The 19,756-nt window shown below is 39.2% G+C and overlaps 1 protein-coding gene across 22 annotated transcripts in view; it reads left to right on the top strand.

The window, feature by feature from the left end:
* Positions 1 to 19,756, top strand: part of LOC140477357 (cAMP-regulated phosphoprotein 21-like) — a 448,868-nt gene that overhangs the window by 389,547 nt on the left and 39,565 nt on the right. For all 22 annotated transcript variants that reach the window (XM_072571088.1, XM_072571084.1, XM_072571087.1 and 19 more), the window contains 2 exons: positions 51 to 299; positions 12,725 to 12,851. In XM_072571088.1, coding sequence (XP_072427189.1) covers positions 51 to 299; positions 12,725 to 12,851 — 376 coding nt within the window. The remainder of the gene's footprint in view (positions 1 to 50; positions 300 to 12,724; positions 12,852 to 19,756) is intronic.

Genomic DNA, 19,756 nt, shown 5'->3' with positions numbered 1-19,756 from the left:
GATGTATTTTTCAGTAAGCCCAATTTTTGTTTTTTATGTCTGCATTATAGCGTGAAGACCTGGCTTCCCAGTTTAACCAGATAAGTTTAAGTCGACAATCGTCAGGAGATGCGCCTGAGCAGCCATCTGGTTCTGTTTATCCGACGCCAATCTTGCCTCAGCCACCCCAACAAACTAGCTACGTCATGGCATCACCAAGTCAACAGCTTCCCCCTGGAGGTTTTACAGGATCCGGACAGCCCATATCTCAGCAAGTGCTACAGCCACCACAAGGATATGTACAACAGCCACCTGCACAGGTATGCAAATTAAATGGGACTGGACAAACCTACTTAAATGATAGCAAAGGAGTGCTATCTCTCAAATGCAATGCAATTCCAATTAGCTCATCTGATTCAAAATGCTAATGAAATGTAGATATAATGAAATCACTGTTTATAATATTTCCATTTGTAGTAGAGAGTCTGATCAAACTCCAACATGTCACAACTCTGTTTCATTTTCCTTTAAATAATATTTTATTCAGTTTTCAGAAAGTAGTATAATGGAAAAAAAAGACATTTTCTCAGTGTTTTAGCTTGCATTCATTAGACAATTCACAAAAATGCCAATTGAAGGGTTGTGTATCCAACCAGCCATACTTGCAAAATTCCCAATGCAGTGTCCAACATTTGTGTGAAACTGCAGTTTGTCAACCTATTTGATTGGTAATCCCGAGTGTGCGACAACCAGTTTAGGAATGTCAGTCAAGCTTGCAGTGTCGCTCACTTGTGTACACTAGATGCTATGTATAACAATACATAGAACCATGTTCTTTGTAGATAGAAAGAACATCTGCATGCAATGCACCTATTTTGGTGCAACAAAATGTGAGAGAGGCATTCACTCATTGATTCTCAGGGCAATATGCTGACCAATCAGAGTCAAAGCTCCTTGATTATAATTTTGCTTGTTTTAAAATAGACTAATAGCGACAAAGAAGCTAGCATAAGATTCACATCATTGTGGATCTTGGGGAGGAATTGAATATGTGGAATGTGCATCCAAATAAAAGAAGAGGCAGAAATTCTCATGAATAATTTAAGGAAAAGGAACTGAGTTACTTTAGGGTTCCACTGGATGGACGATTTCATGTGAGCCAAATTGCTTTCCTTATTCATATATTTATCACAATTTTAGTCGAACTCAGGTCTTGTCCATATCTGAATCCAATTCAGTGGGAGAATGTCTGCTTATCCCTATGTTATTGGCGGATGCAAGTGGATCACACAAATCTAATAATAACATGCCTCAAAAAAAGTCCAGTTTTGCTTTGAAAGCTGCACAAAACTTTTCCCATGCACTGTTTTTAGCTTACTATAAAGCCCAAAGTCTCTCTTCTCCCCATAGCCATGTGACTTTAAAATCTTTCTTCCACATCTTGACCCAGGAAAGTTAAGTATAGTCTCAAACTGAAGGAGAAAAACATACAATGTGACAAAGATTCATGGTAAGCCAGGAAATCGGGACGGTTTAAAAACCAAAAGAAGATGACTGTAGTGATTAGAATTGGGTGGATCTTATTGACTATGAGATCTCTGATTGGGATTGTTAACCTGGGCCAATCAGGGAGCCCTGGTTTAAAGAGATAAAGAGGAGGTTCAGGGTCTCCTCTCTTCAGGGAATGACTCTCAGCTGGCTGGTTACAGCCAGTATATTGTGCAGATGTAAATAAAGGGCGATGGGATACTGGCCTCTGTATAGTTACTTCAGTGACCAGATAAATGATAGAGAGAAAATAGACTTTGGGAGTGAATTTGCAAGTAATATCAAAATGGATAGCAAAAGGTTCTTTAAATAAATAAAAAAGAGACAACAAAGTGAACTTAGGCATTGTAGAACATGAGGCTGGGAAATAATAATAGCAAACCAGGAACTAGAAGAGAAGTTGATTAAATGCATTGCATCAGTCTTCGCAGTTGAAAACATGAATAGCATTCCAAAATTACTAAATAATCGAGAAGAAAGAGCAGGCGAGAAATGAATATAATAACTATCACTGGAGAAAAAGTACTAGAGAAACTAATGGGATAAAGACCTTGAACATAATGGGCTGCATTCTATTATATTAAAGTAAAAGCTACAGAGATGGTTGATGCACTAATAGCAATCTTCCAGGAATCCTTGGGGTCTGAAAAAGTCTTAAAGGATTTGAAAAATTTTAAAGTATAGCCTCATTCAAAAATTGAAGGAATCAAAATAACAGGTTATTATAGGCCAGCTAACTTAACATCTGATATTGGTAGGAAGTTAGATTCTAAACCATAAGGGATGTAATATCATTTAGAAATATATAATACGATCATATAGAGCCAGCATAGTTTCATGGAGGGGAAATCATGCCTGATAACTTTGTTCAAATTCTTTGACGAGGTAGTAAGAAGGATAAGATAAAGGGGAAGCAGTGGGTGAGGTGTATTTGGATTTTCAGAAGCGATTTGATTAGACTATAACCTTGAACTCCTGTGATCAACCTGTTCCCTTGATGAGGCACTAAGGAATTCATTTTAAGACAAGGAGCTTGAAAGGGAACTTGAGGAAAACTCTTTTCACACAGAGGGTTGTGGATATCTGGAACATATTGTTTTGCAGATGGTAGAGACAGTAAACCTCAGGATATTTAAGAATTTTTAGATGAACACTTGAAGCATAGCATGCAAAGCTATGGGCCAAGTGTTAGAAAATGGGGTTAAACCTGATGGATGTTAGATGACTGGCACAGAGATAAAGGGTTGAATAGGCTCTTTTCATGCTGTAAAAACTCTGAATCATGTGTCCTGGAGATGTGTCATAAAATATCTGGACAGTATGATTAAAATAATTACCAACACCCCAGCCCCATAATTTGCATCCTGGAACAAATGTGTGATCAGTCTCACATTCAGGTAAATTTCCAAATAGCTCAAACATATTTGGATTTTTATAGTTAACAAAGAAAATAGTTTCAATTGCACTACACGTTTGTAAAATGGAAGATGTGTAACTCATCTACCAGTTTAGTGAAGTAATGATGAATTTAAGTAAACTGCTACTGAATATGTTTTTGCTGATAAGATTTCTAATTATAATATAAGAAAAGAATTCCCCAGGGAGAAACAGCAAGTAATGGCCATTTGCCTTCACCAGTAAGAAATCTTTTAATTGTTTACCAGGTTAGTGATAAAAGTTGTCCTTAGTGAAGAGAAGGTTAAGTGGAGATTTGACAGAGGTATTCAAAATCGTCAGAGAAAATAGGAAGAAGCTGTTCCTCATGGAAAATGGGTCAAAAACCAAAGGATACTTTGGTTAAAAGAAAGTCAGAAATAATGTGAGGACAAACCTTTTTATATAGCAAGTGGTAACACTGGAATTTGTTGGTCAGAATTTAAGGTACAGTCAATTTTTGTCATTAGTAATAGTGGGGTTTGAACCTGTGTCCCCTGATGTTAGCATAGATTACTAATCCAGTGACGTTACTACTGTCCCACCACCTTCCTTTAGCAATGCTGGATATTCACCTTGCTGGATCTCATAAGGTCATGGGACATTTTGTGATACTGGACAGCAGTTTGAGAGTTAACAGCCTCAGCAGATTGCAGCTACTCTTGCTTGATAAGGCTGGCTGGCATCCTCAGGGCAGAGGGATCCTTTGTTTTCCCCAATGTTTCCTTCAATCGTCACCCTCCAAAGATGAACCATGGCCATTTTTTTCCATTTAATTTGGAGGTGTTTGCTTCTTCCCACTGGATTATATGCTATATTCATTGCTGCATTGTGTCTTCTCTCTGGGTCTTTTAAAGTAGAGATTCTTCCTTCCTTAATTAGGTAAGTCATCCTGTCCACCCTCCGTGGTTGGTCAGAGAAAACCAAAAATGGGTTCTTGGAGACAAAAACAGCAAGACTCACTAATTATTTCATCAAATTCCCAACATGAAAACTGTCCCACCACTCCTCCAAAGATGAAGTTCCAAGATTCCAGCCAGTGTTTAAGTATTGTCGTGTCAATCATAATACTTCTCAGTAACAAATTAGCATTTCATTTATACTTCGGTTTGTGTCATGCTGCCAGCTAAACATCCCACAATGTATATCACAAGAACAACTTGATATTTACAAACAAAATAGAAATTGCTAGAGAAACTCATGTCTGGCAGCATCTGTGGAGAGACAGCAGTTAGTATTTCTGGTCCAGTAACCCTTCTTCAGAACATATGCTTGACATGTGTACAGTTAATAATTAAAATGCATTATAATTTCACATTACCAGAGTTACACATGTCTCTCGATTTATGAATGCTAACATTTGAAATCCACAGTGTGCTGTTATGGAAGATTGTTCATGTACCAGTTGCCTTCATTACTCTGAAACAAATACATAAAACCTGGTGTCAATGAGTAAAGTTCCTATCAGTTGTCGTTCTGATCAATAAACAGACACAGATGAAGTCAACTGGTGAAATAGCAGAATATTTACATTCGTTTCTAGAAGCAATGGACAATGTCTTTTACTGAGTACTTTTCCTTTGGCTTGACATTTGCAATATGAATGACAGTTATCATGCTGGAAATCTGACAGCAGCTCCTGGACATGCACACATTCAATTAAATTCAAAAATCTGGAAGTTACTATGATGCGTGCCATGCTATTCTACAGGCCAATCAGTTGTAGTCCTTGTTGTTAAAATGATAGCCTTGACATGAATTTACCTTTGACCATTAATTCCACACTAATAGCAGCTGAAAATGTTTAGGGCTGGTATATTCAAGATGAAGTAAGATTTTAACATTGTGATATGTAATCATTTCTATTGATCAAAACTCGATCATAAAAAAAATAATTTCGTAGGTGTTCAGTCTTGGTCGTTTAGAAGAAAAATTAGTTTAGGTGATTAAAAACAGTACATTGTCTGCCTGTCTGTTTGTCTGTTTCATCTGTCTCTCTCCCATAATCATGAATCAAGTAACAGTAATCCAGTTCCATCCCAATGCTTCGATTGATCCTGCTTCCCCATAACTCTCAGGTTATGGGGAAAAATTCCAGATCTAGAATTCCAGATCCTAACTACTCAATTTGTGAATGAGTATTTCCTCATGAGGCCATTGCTACTTTAGCCAATTATCTTAAATCTGTGCCCTCTCACTCTCTATACTTCCACAAATAGTAACTATTGTCTTTACTATCTACTTTGTCTATATTCCCCATGGTTTGAGTACCTGTATCAAATTTCCTCTCATGTTTTTCTCTAAATAAAACAGTCCCAGCCTCTCCAATCTACACAACTGAAGTTCATTGTACCTGGGACCATTCTCTTGAAACTTTTCTGCATTTTTATGGGCCTCCACCTCAGTATGTCCCCTCAATTGAAGCAGTACTGCAGTTGAGGCTAGACCCATGTTCTATACAAATTATTATAATTTCCTTGATAGTGTGCTCTATCCCTATTTAAAGACTAGGATACTATATGCTTTATTATTCTCTCACTCAACCTGACCTTCCACCTTCAATGATTTATTGAAGTATAGACACAGATCCCAGTGTTCCTGCAGCTCTTTAAAACTCTATCCAATATTTTATATTAGTTGGGATCTTCTGGATTGTCTGGTACTGTGCTCAAGGTGATGTCCTGATACACTAACTTTTATGAGAAGTTTTGAACTTTTGGTGGACAATTTCCTTGCTCCCTGGAATCCTCCACAGAAGTCTCGAACTTCAAACGCTTCTTATCTGGACACTTTTATCTGTGAAATGCTTTATCCTTTTCCTGAATGGAAACAGAACTGACTCTCTAATCTCTCATAACACCAACCCAAGCCCAAAAACCCTTCTTACCGCTCCTTTACCCCCTTGACCAATCCTCCCTGACTTACCCTTCCTGACCTGACCATGCTAACCCCCACCCACCATTAAGCTTCCACCCTGACTAGACCTCATTGTATCCCAACTAGACCTAACCACCTGACACCTCACCCATCTTTGCCCATTTTCTCATTCAACCACTCACCCATTCACTAATGTTAACACTGGATACTTAAGCTTGCCTTTTGGCAGCTGTAGCTTTACAGTTGTGCTCTCTGAGAAATACAGCTAGACTCAGAAGATCTGGCAAGATATGCAGAACATCTAGTGTGGTGGATTAGTGCTGCAATCTGATGATGATTGCCACATTGCAGAAGATCTGAGCCATTTTCAGTCTGTGTTCTTCCTACTAAAAATGAATCACTTCACTATTTCTCTGCATTACATTTAATGTGCCAATTGTCTGTCAATTTGACAACTTATCCATTTCATTTTAAAATTCTACATCCTCCTCGTCAGTTCACATTACTGCACTTCTGTCTTTTGATTACTGCAAATTTTGAAGCTGCCCTCTGCAATACTGAGGTCTAGGCTACTAATATATTTCAGGAAGAGCAGGGGCCTAACACTGCCTCCTGAGAATCTACCCCATAAATCTTTTTCTGCTCCAGAAACATTCAATAACCACTACTTTGTTTTCTTGTCACTCAAACAATTTTGTATCCATGTTGGTACTGATCCATTTATGCCATGAACTCTTAACTTTTCTTATAGATCTTTTGTGCAGCAATTTATCAAATGCCTTTTGGAATCTCAAGCACATCACATCAACAATCTCAATCAACTTAGTTAATCAAGATTTGCTTTCAACAAATCCATCATAAAGGCTTTTCTTTAAAAACCCACATTTCACAACTGACTATTAACTGTCCTGATTAATGGTTTCTGAAAGCTCCCTCATCACTGTGGTTAAAGTATCTGGTCTGTACTTGCTGGGATTTTACACTTTTTTTTAACAAGATTGTAACACTTGCAATTCCTTTGTCCTCTGGTACCAACTGAAGCTAAGAAAGGCTGGAAAGTTATGGTCAGTGTCTCTGCATGATTGAATCTTGCTTCCCTGTCTATTGGGTATATATCACCTGTTCGTAGTGTTTTTACAACCCTACAAGCAGCCTACCCAACATCACCATTTTATAGATTTGAAATCCTTACTGTGTCTGAATTGCCTCCTGTTTTACCAAGTCCTGTGCAATGTTTTATTCCTTGATAAAGACTTTGCAAAGTTTACATATAACACCTCAGTCATGCCCTGTTCCTGCATATGGGAATTCCTTTTTTGGTCAGAAAACAGTCCCATTCCTTTTTTACCTATTGATCTATAAAAGTTCATGTGTTTGCTTTTTATGAAAGCTTGTCATCTCTTTTCAGACACATACATTGCTTCTTTTATTTGCCTTTTAAAATTACCTTAGGACCTTCGATTTCATCCAGGTTCTTGGCTGTATGTCAAGAGCACACTTGTTTTCTTTTTCATCTTAATCCATTTCTCTTTGTCATCCAGGGAATTTTGCCATGGTTTGGCCTACATTTCATGACTTTGTCCAATCCCTTTCCCCTCTAAAGGCAGGCCATTGTTTAGTTACTGGAAGACCATAAAATGTAGGATCAAAGGTAGCCTATTCAGTCCATCAGCTGATCAATGAGATTATGGCTGATTGAATAATCTTCAACTCGGCTTTCATGGAGTCATAGATCCATAGAGATGTACAACATGGAAACAGACCTGTCATTCCAACCCATCCATGCCAACCAGATATCCCAACCCAATCTAGTCCCACCAGCCAGCACCCGGCCCATATCCCTCCAAACCCTTCCTATTCATATACCCATCCAAATGCCTCTTAAAAGTTGCAATTGTACCAGCCTTTACCACATCCTCTGGCAGCTCATTCCATACACGTACCACCCTCTGCGTGAAAAGGTTGCCTGGTAGGTCTCTTTTATACCTTTCCCCTCTCACCCTAAACCTATGCCCTCTAGTTCTGGACTCCCCAACCCCAGGGAAAAGACTTTGCCTATTTATCCTATCCATGCCCCTCATAATTTTGTAAATATCTATAAGGTCACCCCTCAGCCTCCGATGCTCCAGGGAAAACAGCCCCAGCCTGTTCAGCCTCTCCCTGTAGCTCAGATCCTCCAACCCTGGCAACATACTTGTAAATCTTTTCTGAACCCTTTCAAGTTTCACAACATATTTCCGATAGGAAGGAGACCAGGACTGCATGCAATATTCCAACAGTGGCCTAACCAATGTCCTGTACAGCCACAACATGTCCTCCCAACTCCTGTACTCAATACTCTGACCAATAAACGAAAGCATACCAAATGCCTTCTTCACTATCCTATCTACCTGCGACTCCACTTTCAAGAAGCTATGAACCTGCATTCCAAGGTCTCTTTGTTCAGCAACACTCCCTAGGACCTTACCATTTAGTGCATAAGTCCTGCTAAGATTTGCTTTCCCAAAATGCAGCACCTTGCATTTATCTGCATTAAACTTCATCTGCCACTTCTCAGCCCATTGACCCATCTGGTCAAGATCCTTATGTAATCTGAGGTAACCCTCTTCGCTGTCCACTACACCTCCAACTTTGGTGTCATCTGCAAACTTACTAACTGTACCTCTTATGCTCGCATCTAAATCATTTATGTAAATGACAAAAGGTAGAGGGCCCAGCACCGATCCTTGTGGCACTCCATTGGTCACAGGCCTCCAGTCTGAAAAACAACCCTCCACCACCACCCTCGGTCTTTTACTTTTGAGCCAGTTCTGTATCCAACTGGCTAGTTCTCCCTGTATTCCATGAAATCTAACCTTGCTAATCAGTCTCCCATGGGGAACCTTGTCGAGCGCCTTACTGAAGTCCATATAGACCACATCTACTGCTCTGCCCTCAGTCTTCTTTGTTACTTCATCAAAAAACTCAATCAAGTTTGTGAGACATGATTTCCCATGCACAAAGCCATGTTGACTATCCCGAATCAGTCCTTGCCTTTCCAAATGTCCCTCAGGATTCCCTCCAACAACTTGCCCACCACCGAGGTCAGGGTCACTGGTCTATCGTTCCCTGGCTTGTCCTTACCACCCTTCTTAAACAGTGGCACCAAGTTTGCCAACCTCCAGTCTTCCGGCACCTCACCTGTGACTATCGATGATACAAATATCTCAGCAAGAGGCCCAGCAATCACTTCTCTAGCTTTCCACAGAGTTCTCGGGGACACCTGATCAGGTTCTGGGATTTATCCACCTTTAACCATTTCAAGACATCCAGCACTTACTCCTCTGTAATCTGGACATTTTGCAAGATGTCACCATCTATTTCCCGACAGTCTATATTCCATATCCTTTTCCACAGTAAATACTGATGCAAAATATTCATTTAGTATCTCCCCCATTTTCTGTGGCTCCACACAAAGGCCGCCTTGCTGATCTTTGAGGGGCCCTATTCTCTCCCTAGTTACCCTGTTGTCCTTAATATATTTGTAAAAACCCTTTGGATTCTCCTTAATTCTATTTGCCAAAGCTATCTCATGTCCCCGTTTTGCCCTCCTGATTTCCCTCTTAAGTATACTACTTTCTTTATACTCTTCTAAGGATTCACTCAATCTATCCTGTCTGTACCTGACATATGCTTCCTTTTTTTTCTTAACCAAACCCTCAATTTCTTTAGTCATCCAGCATTCCCTATAGTTACCAGCCTTCCCTTTTACCCTGACAGGAACATACTTTCTCTGGATTCTTGTTATCTCATTTCTGAAGGCTTTCCATTTTCCAGCTGTCCCTTTACCTGCGAACATCTGCCTCCAATCAGCTTTTGAAAGTTCTTGCCTAATACTGTCAAAATTGGCCTTTCTCCAATTTAGAACTTCAACTTTTAGATCTGGTCTATCCTTTTCCATCACTATTTTAAAACGAATAGAATTATGGTCACTGGCCCCAAAGTGCTCCCCCACTGACATCTCAGTCACCTGCCGTGCTTTATTTCCCAAGAGTAGGTCAAGTTTTGCACTTTCTCTAGTAGGTACATCCACATACTGAATCAGAAAATTGTCTTGCACACACTTAAGAAATTCCTCTCCATCTAAACCTTTTACACTATGGCAGTCCCAGTTGATGTTTGGAAAGTTAAAATCCCCTACCATTATCACCCTATTATTCTTACAGATAGCTGAGATCTCCTTACAAGTTTGTTTCTCAATTTCCCTCTGACTACTGGGGGGTCTATAATGCAATCCCAATAAGGTGATCATCCCTTTCTTATTTCTTATTTCTCAGTTCCACCCAAATAACTTTCCTGCTTTTTCCCTATATCCCTTGATTCCCTTACTGATTAAAAATCTGTCTATCACAGCCTTGAATATTCTTGACAACTAGGTCTCGTAAGGCCTAATAAGTACAAACTTTCATAGGTTCACAATGCTTTGAGAGAAGGACTTCCACTTCACTTTGTTATGTTGATAACCCCTTAGTCTGAGATTATGACCTCTGATCTTTGACTCTCCTACAGTGGAAACAACTTCTCTGCATGTACCCTTCTAAGCCCCTTAACAATTCTATATGGGTTCAGAGGAAGGGAGAAAGTTGATATCAGAGTTACTGAGCATTTCAGCTGCCAACGTTGGGCTCCTATAGATTTGAGTCACCTCCATCTTTACCATTTTGTAGTTGGCTATCCCCCATGAATTATTTTAACTCTGTATTGTTCCTTGTCCTTCTCCCGAGCTAACTTAAGTCTTATGATACAAAATTCACTGTCCACAAAATCTACTTGGCACATCCCATTCTCAAGAATCAAATGTAGCAGTATTTCTTTTCCTGTTGGATACCGCTGTAGAAAAAGTTCATGAACACACTCTTTTCTATCTCTCCCCTTTACACTACGACTATCCCGATTTATATTCAGATAATTAAAGCCCCTTATTATCGCTATCCTACCATCTTTTCATGTGTGTAATTTCCTTACAAATTTGATTCTCCAACACTCTTCCAACTCATTGGTGGCCAAAGACTATACTTAGCAAATAAATTGTGTTTAAATTTATTAGTTCTAACCAAATAGATCTGTCCTTAGCTCCCTGGAACATCCTCTTCTCCAGTACCAGAATGTTCTCCTTAAACAAAATTGCCACCCCTCCTCTTTCCTTTCTTCCTTGCCTTTTCTGGAGAGCTTATACAGAGGAATATGTAACACCAAGGTTTTCTCTTTTCAAAGCAGATCTCTTTAATCACCAGAATGGAATAATTCCATATGGTAATCTGCATTGTAACTCAACAGACATGTTTACCACACACTATACATTGATGTGCAGCGAATCCTGTTTTAGACATCATTACTTTCTCCGTTACTCTGTTCCCATTTAATAATGTCCAGCTGCAATGTATTTCTCTGTCAAGTTCACCTTAAACCTTCCCCAGCAGTACTAATAAATTGCCTAGCAAGTAAATAGTCTTTTTAGATGCAATCAATCTGGCATGTACACGTCCTATTCCCCTAGAATGGTCCCAATGAGGTAGGAACCTAAAACCACTCTTTTTGCATCACATTTCTAAACACATCTTCATCTACTTTGTACCTGGTACTGGGAAGAATCTGGAGATTATTGCTTTTGGAGTCTTGCTTGCTCATCTCCTCTCTACCTCTCTATATTCTGAATGCAGGATCACATCCCCTTTTCTGCCTATGTCATTAGCATCACTGTGGATCATGACCACGGGTGCTCATCCTCCCCTTGCTGTTTTGCAGTCATCCTGTTTAATCGGTACACTAGTTCCTGACTGGTCAATAATCTGTATCAATATTGAAGAAATATTATTAAGTAAGCAGATACTAAATTCCTTTGTTGTGTTGAGGGAGAGCCCACAAGGAGGTTATAATAGCTTCCATTAATCTTGCTTAATTGAGTTGGACATGCAGGATGAGTGATTTTCTGCCTTAATGAAGGTTGCTTGCATTTCACACCACCTTACTAATACTTACCTGGAAATAAAACTCCTCACAATGCTCAAAGCTGAATGTTATTTTTCCTAGTATATTTATCTAGTAGGCACGTACTCTGAAGTATAAACATCAATGCAAATGCTGATTGGCATGTTTCTAAAACATTGCCTACTGTGTGAACAATTGCTTTCTTTACTCCATTACAATTAGTTACAGCTCGGTCTGAGCAGGAACGTTTGAAATTTCATGACCAACCAGTGCTCCTTTTGCCAAATCATGACTGGGAAAGTGAAGCATCTGCCCATGTGCCTCATTGATGCAGTTGTCCTAGATTAATTGTAGATTTACCAGACAAAAAATAATCATTTTCTGTGGTCTGCATTCATTTGAGACTGTAAATTTTGTATTTCTTTGTTTGATCTGAACTGACTGGAACAGCCTGCTTTTCCAGATCATTAACTGCAATGAAAAACACAATCAAGACAGTGTTGTTCATCTAGGAGCATCTAACTGTTGCCTTTATCTATGACCATGCTACAAATTGCCTATGTCTCCCTGGAGCCTGAACTAATTGTATTGGGAATTAGGTTGCAGTAAAACACTGCAGTTGGTGTCCTGATTTACAGTTTCATAGTGGTAACGAGATTGATGGCAACATACTGTATTTGAAAAGGGGTTACTTGAGAAAATACAAAGGATGAATTAATTTATCAGGAGAAGAACAAAGTTGGACAAATGTATTTTTACACTATTAAATCTTTTGCTTTTCAGTGAATGCTTCAGTTTGTTTTACTATGTTGAAATTTGGTACAATCACACTTAAATTCTTGAAATTTGCTCATTAATTAGGAATGTGTACACTGTCAAGAATTGAAACTGGAGATTTCTTTCTGTGACTGTCTTTCAGTTGCCAGTGTATTACTATCCAACTGGCCAGTACCCTACCTCAACAGCCCAACAGTTCAGACCTGTTGCTTCTGTTCAATACAATGCACAGCGAAGTCAGCATATACCCCAGACCACACAACAGACAGGTATGGCACTTCATCTATATTGTTTGATTTCCCCAAGTGAAATTGCAGATTTACCCTTGAAGTTGTGTCTAAGTTTTGACTTGTAGCCAGCAGAAACAGGGACAAATTGGGTTGGCCACATGCTTGATGAGGGTATGATGGACATACTTGAGTAAGTGGCCTCTACAGCCATATTTTGCATTGAAAAATGCATCAAAATTAAGGAGTATTTTTTGAGCTTCAACTCCAGTCCACATTCATGCCTTTTCGATTTGATTCTATGTAATGCCTGTTAATGTGCCTGTAATACACTTTTGCTTCGTTTCGCACCATTTTGTGTTGTCAATTTCCATAAGTGGGACTTTGCTCTTATGATTGGAAATCTGTGACTTTTTTTTGTTGCAGTCCTAGCAGAATACATGAACCTGGAGATTAATGATGTTCCCATTTACATCAATAATGCCACTAATGTAGAGTTCAAATTACATCTTTAGTCTGTTCGAGCAAGTGAAAATCACAGATCAGAGATTTGATAAGATGTAATGAATAGCCAATATTTTTGAAACGAAACAAAGTTAATTTATAAAGTGCATTGAATAAGGTAATTGAAACAGTGAATGCCAATAAATGGTCTTTGTGTGGGCTTCTTGACAAGAGTGCTGCTTGCACGATATTTTATCTGAACAACATCAGAGTTACATGCAGACATATGAACATAACAAGTTTGCGGCAGGAGGAGGCCATTTGGCCCCTTGAGATTTCTCCATCATTTAATAAGGGCATGAATGAGCTGACTGTAACCTACACGACACATTCTCATTCATCTCTGATTACCTTGTAATCCCTTGCTGACTGAGAATCTATCCACCTTTCCACAATTCAGTGGGAATGACGAAATCTGTACATAGCCTCTGTATTTATCCATTTAAAGGTAAATACAAGAAATACCATCAAAGAACACTTCATAGATTTATAAATACCTATGGATCACTTTCACAGCTATCAGTATTATCAGCTCTACAACATCTGTGTTGTTGCACAGTAATTAAACTTTCATAAAGATTGTTTGAATCAAAATGAGGTGTCTGTGTCCAGTTTAGGGTTTAGGGTGTCATCACTACAATTTCTGAAAAACATGGTCTGGCATTTAGATTTGATGCTTTAAAATATTTGCATAAGTTAATATCTATGGAACGGAGGTTGATTATGCCTATGGATAAAAAGAAAGTAATCAGGGGCTTTTAATACCAGAGATGTGCTTTGCAAATCAGAAGTTAATTCAAGACATGGGACTAATCCCACTATTGTGATCCTGCCATTTTTTGAGATTGCCAGGAGGCAGAATTTTCCATGGGAAATGGTGTACAATCTCAAAAATGGGGTAGTCCAATTCTAGAGTGAAAGATCTACACTACTTTAGACAAACAAAGAGACTTTCCATAACAGTTAGTAACTCGTAAGTTTGCAGATGACACCAAAATTGAAGGTGTAGTGGACAGCGAAGAGGATTACCTCAGATTACATAAGGATCTTGACCAGATGGGCCAATGGGCTGAGAAGTGGCAGATGGAGTTTAATTCAGATAAATGCGAGGTGCTGCATTTTGGGAAAGCAAATCTTAGCAGGACCTATACACTTAATGGTAAGGTCCTAGGGAGTGTTGCTGAACAAAGAGACCTTTGGAGTGCAGGTTCATGGCTTCTTGAAAGTGGAGTCACAGGTAGATAGGATAGTGAATAAGGCGTTTCGTCAGAGTATTGAGTACAGGAGCTGGTAGATCATGTTGCAGCTGCACAGGACATTGGTGAGACCACTGTTGGAATATTGTGTGCAATTCTGGTCTCCTTCCTATTGGAAAGATGTTGTGAAACTTGAAAGGGTTCAGAAAAGATTTACAAAGCTGTTGCCAGGGTTAGAGGATTTGAGCTGTAGGGAGAGGCTGAACAGGCTGGGGGTGTTTTCCCTGGAGCGTCGGAGGCTGAGGGGTGACCTTATAGAGGTTTACAAAATTGAGGGCATGGATAGGATAAATTGGCAAAGTCTTTTCCCTGGGGTGCATGAGTCCAGAACTAGAGGGCATAGGTTTAGGGTGAGAGGGGAAAAATATAAAAGAGACCTACCGGACAACCTTTTCACACAGAGGGTTGTACATGTATGGAATGAGCTGCCAGAGGATGTGGTGGAGGCTGGCAAAATTGCAACATTTTAAGAGGCATTTTGATGAGTATATGAATAGGAAGGGTTTGGAGGGATATGGGCCAGGTGCTGGCAGGTGGGACTAGATTGGGTTGGGATATCTGGTCGGCATGGACGGGTTGAACTGAAGGGTCTGTTTCTGTGCTGTACATCTCTTTGACTCTTTGACTCTATGATAAAGCACAGAATTGCAGAATCTGGAGGTATTCACTTTGTTTTCTGTCTGAGAATTTCTGAGTATCACCACCGGTCTCTGTTTCTGTGTGTTAAAGGGATTTTTCCAAACAACTGTGTCTACAATCATAAGCTCTTCTAAAATGATGATGCAATTGGATTGCAGTCAAAAGCAGATCAAACGTTTTGAATAAATAAACAGACTTCAAAACTACTATCTTGATGAATTTCTGGATTGAATACATAAAATCAATTGGACGTTATTGAACACTTACTCATTGTTATCATGTTAAGATACTTTCTTCTATGATGTGAAACGTCCATTACCTATTATCCATCAGATTAACATTTTCTAACCCATCTGAGGACCTTTCCATGTTAATAATCCTGATCTTTTACTTGACAGCTCTAATGAACTGGCAAGCACATTGTCTTAAGGTTAGTTACATCTGCCAGTCAGCACACTTCCATAAATCATCTTAATGAACACTGTTACAACTCCCACTGCAACATTTACTAATGAATTGTAAAGGAGGTAAAACCACTTTATTTAACTTTTTAAATGCTTACCACTGTTATTGAAAAGCTCACCCACCATGCACCCACACCCCCCACCCCTCCTCCCCTATCCCCCACCCTAAGTAGCTGGTGTAAAACTTACAAGCTGCTACAGTTTAGTTGAATCCATGAAAATTAAGAAATCTATCTGCTCCGGCTCCCATTGCGTCTCAATCTGCCAGTTGCCTCATTAACTAAACTGGGTGGATTCTTTGTCTGATCCCTCTGCATCCTTGTGAAAATGACCAAGGCTGAAAATGGCAATATGGATCCTTTTATATCTTTCCCCTCTCACCCTAAACCTATGCCCTCTAGTTCTGGACTCATGCACCCCAGGGAAAAGACTTTGCCAATTTATCCTATCCATGCCCCTCAATTTTGTAAACCTCCATAAGGTCACACTCGGCAGCCATTTGTTTTTGAGTCCTACTTCTGTTTGGTCCTCTCATATCAAATAGTTCTCCATCAGTTTGTGAGTTATGAAACTAAATGCCAATGCTTTCTTGTTAAATTTGTTCACAGAATGCTGCATTATATATCTCTGCCTCCTGCCTACCAAGATCCTACATTCCATCAGTCCCTTCTAGATGATTAGCAAACCAATTTACATAGAATTAATATACAGGACAATGAAAAGCCAGCTTATGGTCTAAGAATACTTTTCCTACATCCTCAAAGATATCAATAGTTCAAATGTTGCTATTTGTGGCAGCATAAATGTTTGTTATCACTGTTTACACTTTATTGTTCAAAGGTGTGATATTATTTATTAGATACCTAAGTTTTCTTTATAAATATATGCTGCCTCCACAATATGAATGATAGAAGATGGGAGCTGATAACTATTGATCTTGAAGAGACAACCCTTTGGAAACAGTACAAAGTTTCTGGAGAGGGGGCCGTTACACTGTAAGAGAGTGAGTAGCAGGTCTCACAGTGAACCGGTCTCTTTTCTAGGAGCTACACAATCATTAACAGATGTACTGCATTTTTAAAATTTAAAATAGTAGATTAATTATTTGTAATTGTTTTACTTCTGCATTTTTCAACTATTTATTTTGTAACTCTTTGCTTGAAATGTGCTAAACCGTGTCTTCATGAAAATAATCTTGTTGTCATAATTCTGCTCTTTCTGAAAACCGTGACAGTATGCCATTTCTCAAATCCTGCTCATGAAGTAATTGATAAATGTTATGTAAACTAACCACAATTTTAATGTATTGTTAATTGAATGCATTTAATGTTGGTTTTATTTATACAGGCTTGGTTAGTGCAAAATCTTCAAGAGTGGTCACGTTCTTTGGCTTTGCATTTTGACCTATCTAGTGCCTCTTAGATCCCACTCATGTAATTTCCTAAAAGCAAGTCACTTGATTTCCTCTCAACCCATCACCAGCCATCTCAATGAAAATCTTGACTATTGTGTTTATATTGAGTTTCTGCATTAATTTTGGACAAACTTTAAGTGCATATATACTTGTTTTTGTCCTAAAGCCTTGTTTGTTTCAAAAATCCATTAATGCAAACTCTTGAGCAGACTTCTTATACAAAACCAATGTGAAAATCTTATGCAGATTTATCTTTTTTCCTGTTAAATGAGCCCAATAAAGCAGCAAATTAGAGTTCTATTTTTATTTATGTATCACCCAAGGTTAAGTCCATTCAAACAATAAGAAAAGGTAGGGGAATCAAAGCTTCTTGGATGACGAAAGTGGATAGAAATCATTATGAAACAAAAGCTATTGTTTATGATGCACTACAGATGAACACTGCAAGTGAGATTCAAGTCAAATGCAATAATTGAGATCTGAAGTGAAGAGGAAGATGAGACTAGCAAAATGAGAATTTGAGAATAGAATGGCCCCTAACAAAAGGGAACCTAAAATCATTCTCGAACACATAACTAATAAGAGGGCAGTGAGAAGCAGAATGGGACCTATTGGGGCACAGTAGGTGTATTATGACAATAGGCAGAGGGCAAGGCTGAAATACACAATGAGTAATTATTAAAGAAGATGTAACTGACAAAACAACAGTAGGAGCAGAAATGGTAGTGATAATGGATGGGATGAAAATTGATAGGCAGGATGGGAAAGACTAAATACGTTGAAGAGTGGATTAGTCACTTACTACCTGCAAAATAATAAGAGAGGAGGAAGGAGAAGATATGTGTTGTTGGAGCTTTAGAGCATTTCGAAGGGATTGTTCTCTTTGTGACATTCTAGCCTACCTGTCTATCACGCCTGACACTCCATACCACCCCCGCGGTACCGTCCCAGCAATCAGAGAGAGGAGTGCTTGTGTTTTGATCTCCTCCCTCTTCAATTTCCAAGACCCTGAACACATTTTCCAGGTGACTCTGAAGTAATGCTTTACTAATGCTCCTTTCAAGCTAATCTACAGTGTTCACTGCTCACCATGTAGTTTTCTCCTCAGACAAAACACAGACTGGATGACCACTTTGAAAAATGCATCTGCTCAGTCTGCAAGCATGAGCCCAACTTTGTGGTAGCTTGCTATTTTAACACATTGCCTTGCTCTCATGCTCACAATTCTGTCCTGTGTCTCCTACAGCATTCCATAGAAGCCCAAGCAAGCTGGAGGAGGAACACTTCACATTCTGCATGGGCACTTTGCAGCCTTCTGGACCCAACATTAGGTTCAATAACATGAGACATTCAAACCTGCTCTCCATTTTACAATCCAACATTGTGCTCTAATGAGATTAGCTGGTAACTCCAGAGGGTGGAATTACTTGCCATTGTGGGACAAAAGTCCCAGTCTGTGCTAACTTTCCTCAATCGTGGTGTTATTTTTGAAGAAGATTTGTTCTGAGTCTCTCGGTTTACTGTCAACTTTCCTTCCAGAGTTGTGAATCATTCACCTTCCCCTGCTCCCCCTCCCCCCATAATCTCCCTGTTACTTTCTGTCCGTTGTTTGTCAACCAAGGCCTTATATCAAGGAAAAAAAATGAATTTGTTAACAAGGTTAAATTGTCAACATTACATTAGGTTCAATAGAACATAAAACAAGTAAGAATTTATAGAAGCTTATAAAATCTTGAGGGGCATAGATAAGGTGAATAGCAAAGGTCTTTTCCCAAAGGTGGGGGAGTTCAAGACTAGGGGGGCATATTTGAGAGGAGAAAGATTTTAAAAGGGTGTGGTTAGTGTGTGAAATGAACAGCCAGAGGAAGTGGTGGATGCAGATACAATGTTTAAAAGACATTTGGATAAGTACATGAATAGGAAGGGTTTGGAGGGATATGGGCCAAATGGAGACAGGTGGGACTAGTTTAGTTTGGGAACATGGTCAGAATGAACAGAAGGGTCTGTTCCTATGCTGTCCGACACTATGACTAATTTTTATTTGTTCACGACTTTTGAACATTGCTGGCAAGTCCAATGTTTATTGTCCATCCCTAATTGCCCAAGAGAAGCTGATGCCCAGTTGCCTCATTAAACCATTACAGTCCACGTGGTGAAGCTGTAGCCACAGTGCAGTTGTGAAAGGAGTTCAGCATTTGACCAGCAACAGTGAAGGAATGTGATATAGTTCCAAGTCAGGATGGTTGTCCCTTACAAGGGCAGGAAGATGGTGCTGTTCCCATGGTTTTTTTTAAATTCATTCATTCACAGGGTGAGGGTGTCACTGGCTAGGTCAGCATTTATTGTTCTTCCCAGACATCAGTTGAGAGTCAACTATATTGCTGTGGGTCTGTGATTCAGACTAAATAAGGGTGGCAGTTTCCTTCCCTCAAGGGCATTAGAGAATCAGATGGACTTTTCCAATAATGGATTCATGGTCATCATCAGACTCTTAAATCCAGATTTTTTTTTAATTGATTTCAAATCCCACCATCTGGACTCCGAGCACATTACCTGGCTCTCTGGATTAACAATCCAGTGTTAATACCACTAGGCCATCACCTCCCCAACATTTGCTGCTCTTATTATTCTAGTTGGTAGAAACCACAAGTTTTTAAATTATTGTCGAAG

The sequence above is a fragment of the Chiloscyllium punctatum genome, chromosome 5, assembly GCF_047496795.1.
Source record: "Chiloscyllium punctatum isolate Juve2018m chromosome 5, sChiPun1.3, whole genome shotgun sequence".
Classification (NCBI taxonomy): Eukaryota; Metazoa; Chordata; class Chondrichthyes; order Orectolobiformes; family Hemiscylliidae; genus Chiloscyllium; species Chiloscyllium punctatum.
This window is presented reverse-complemented; position numbering and strand designations above follow the sequence as displayed.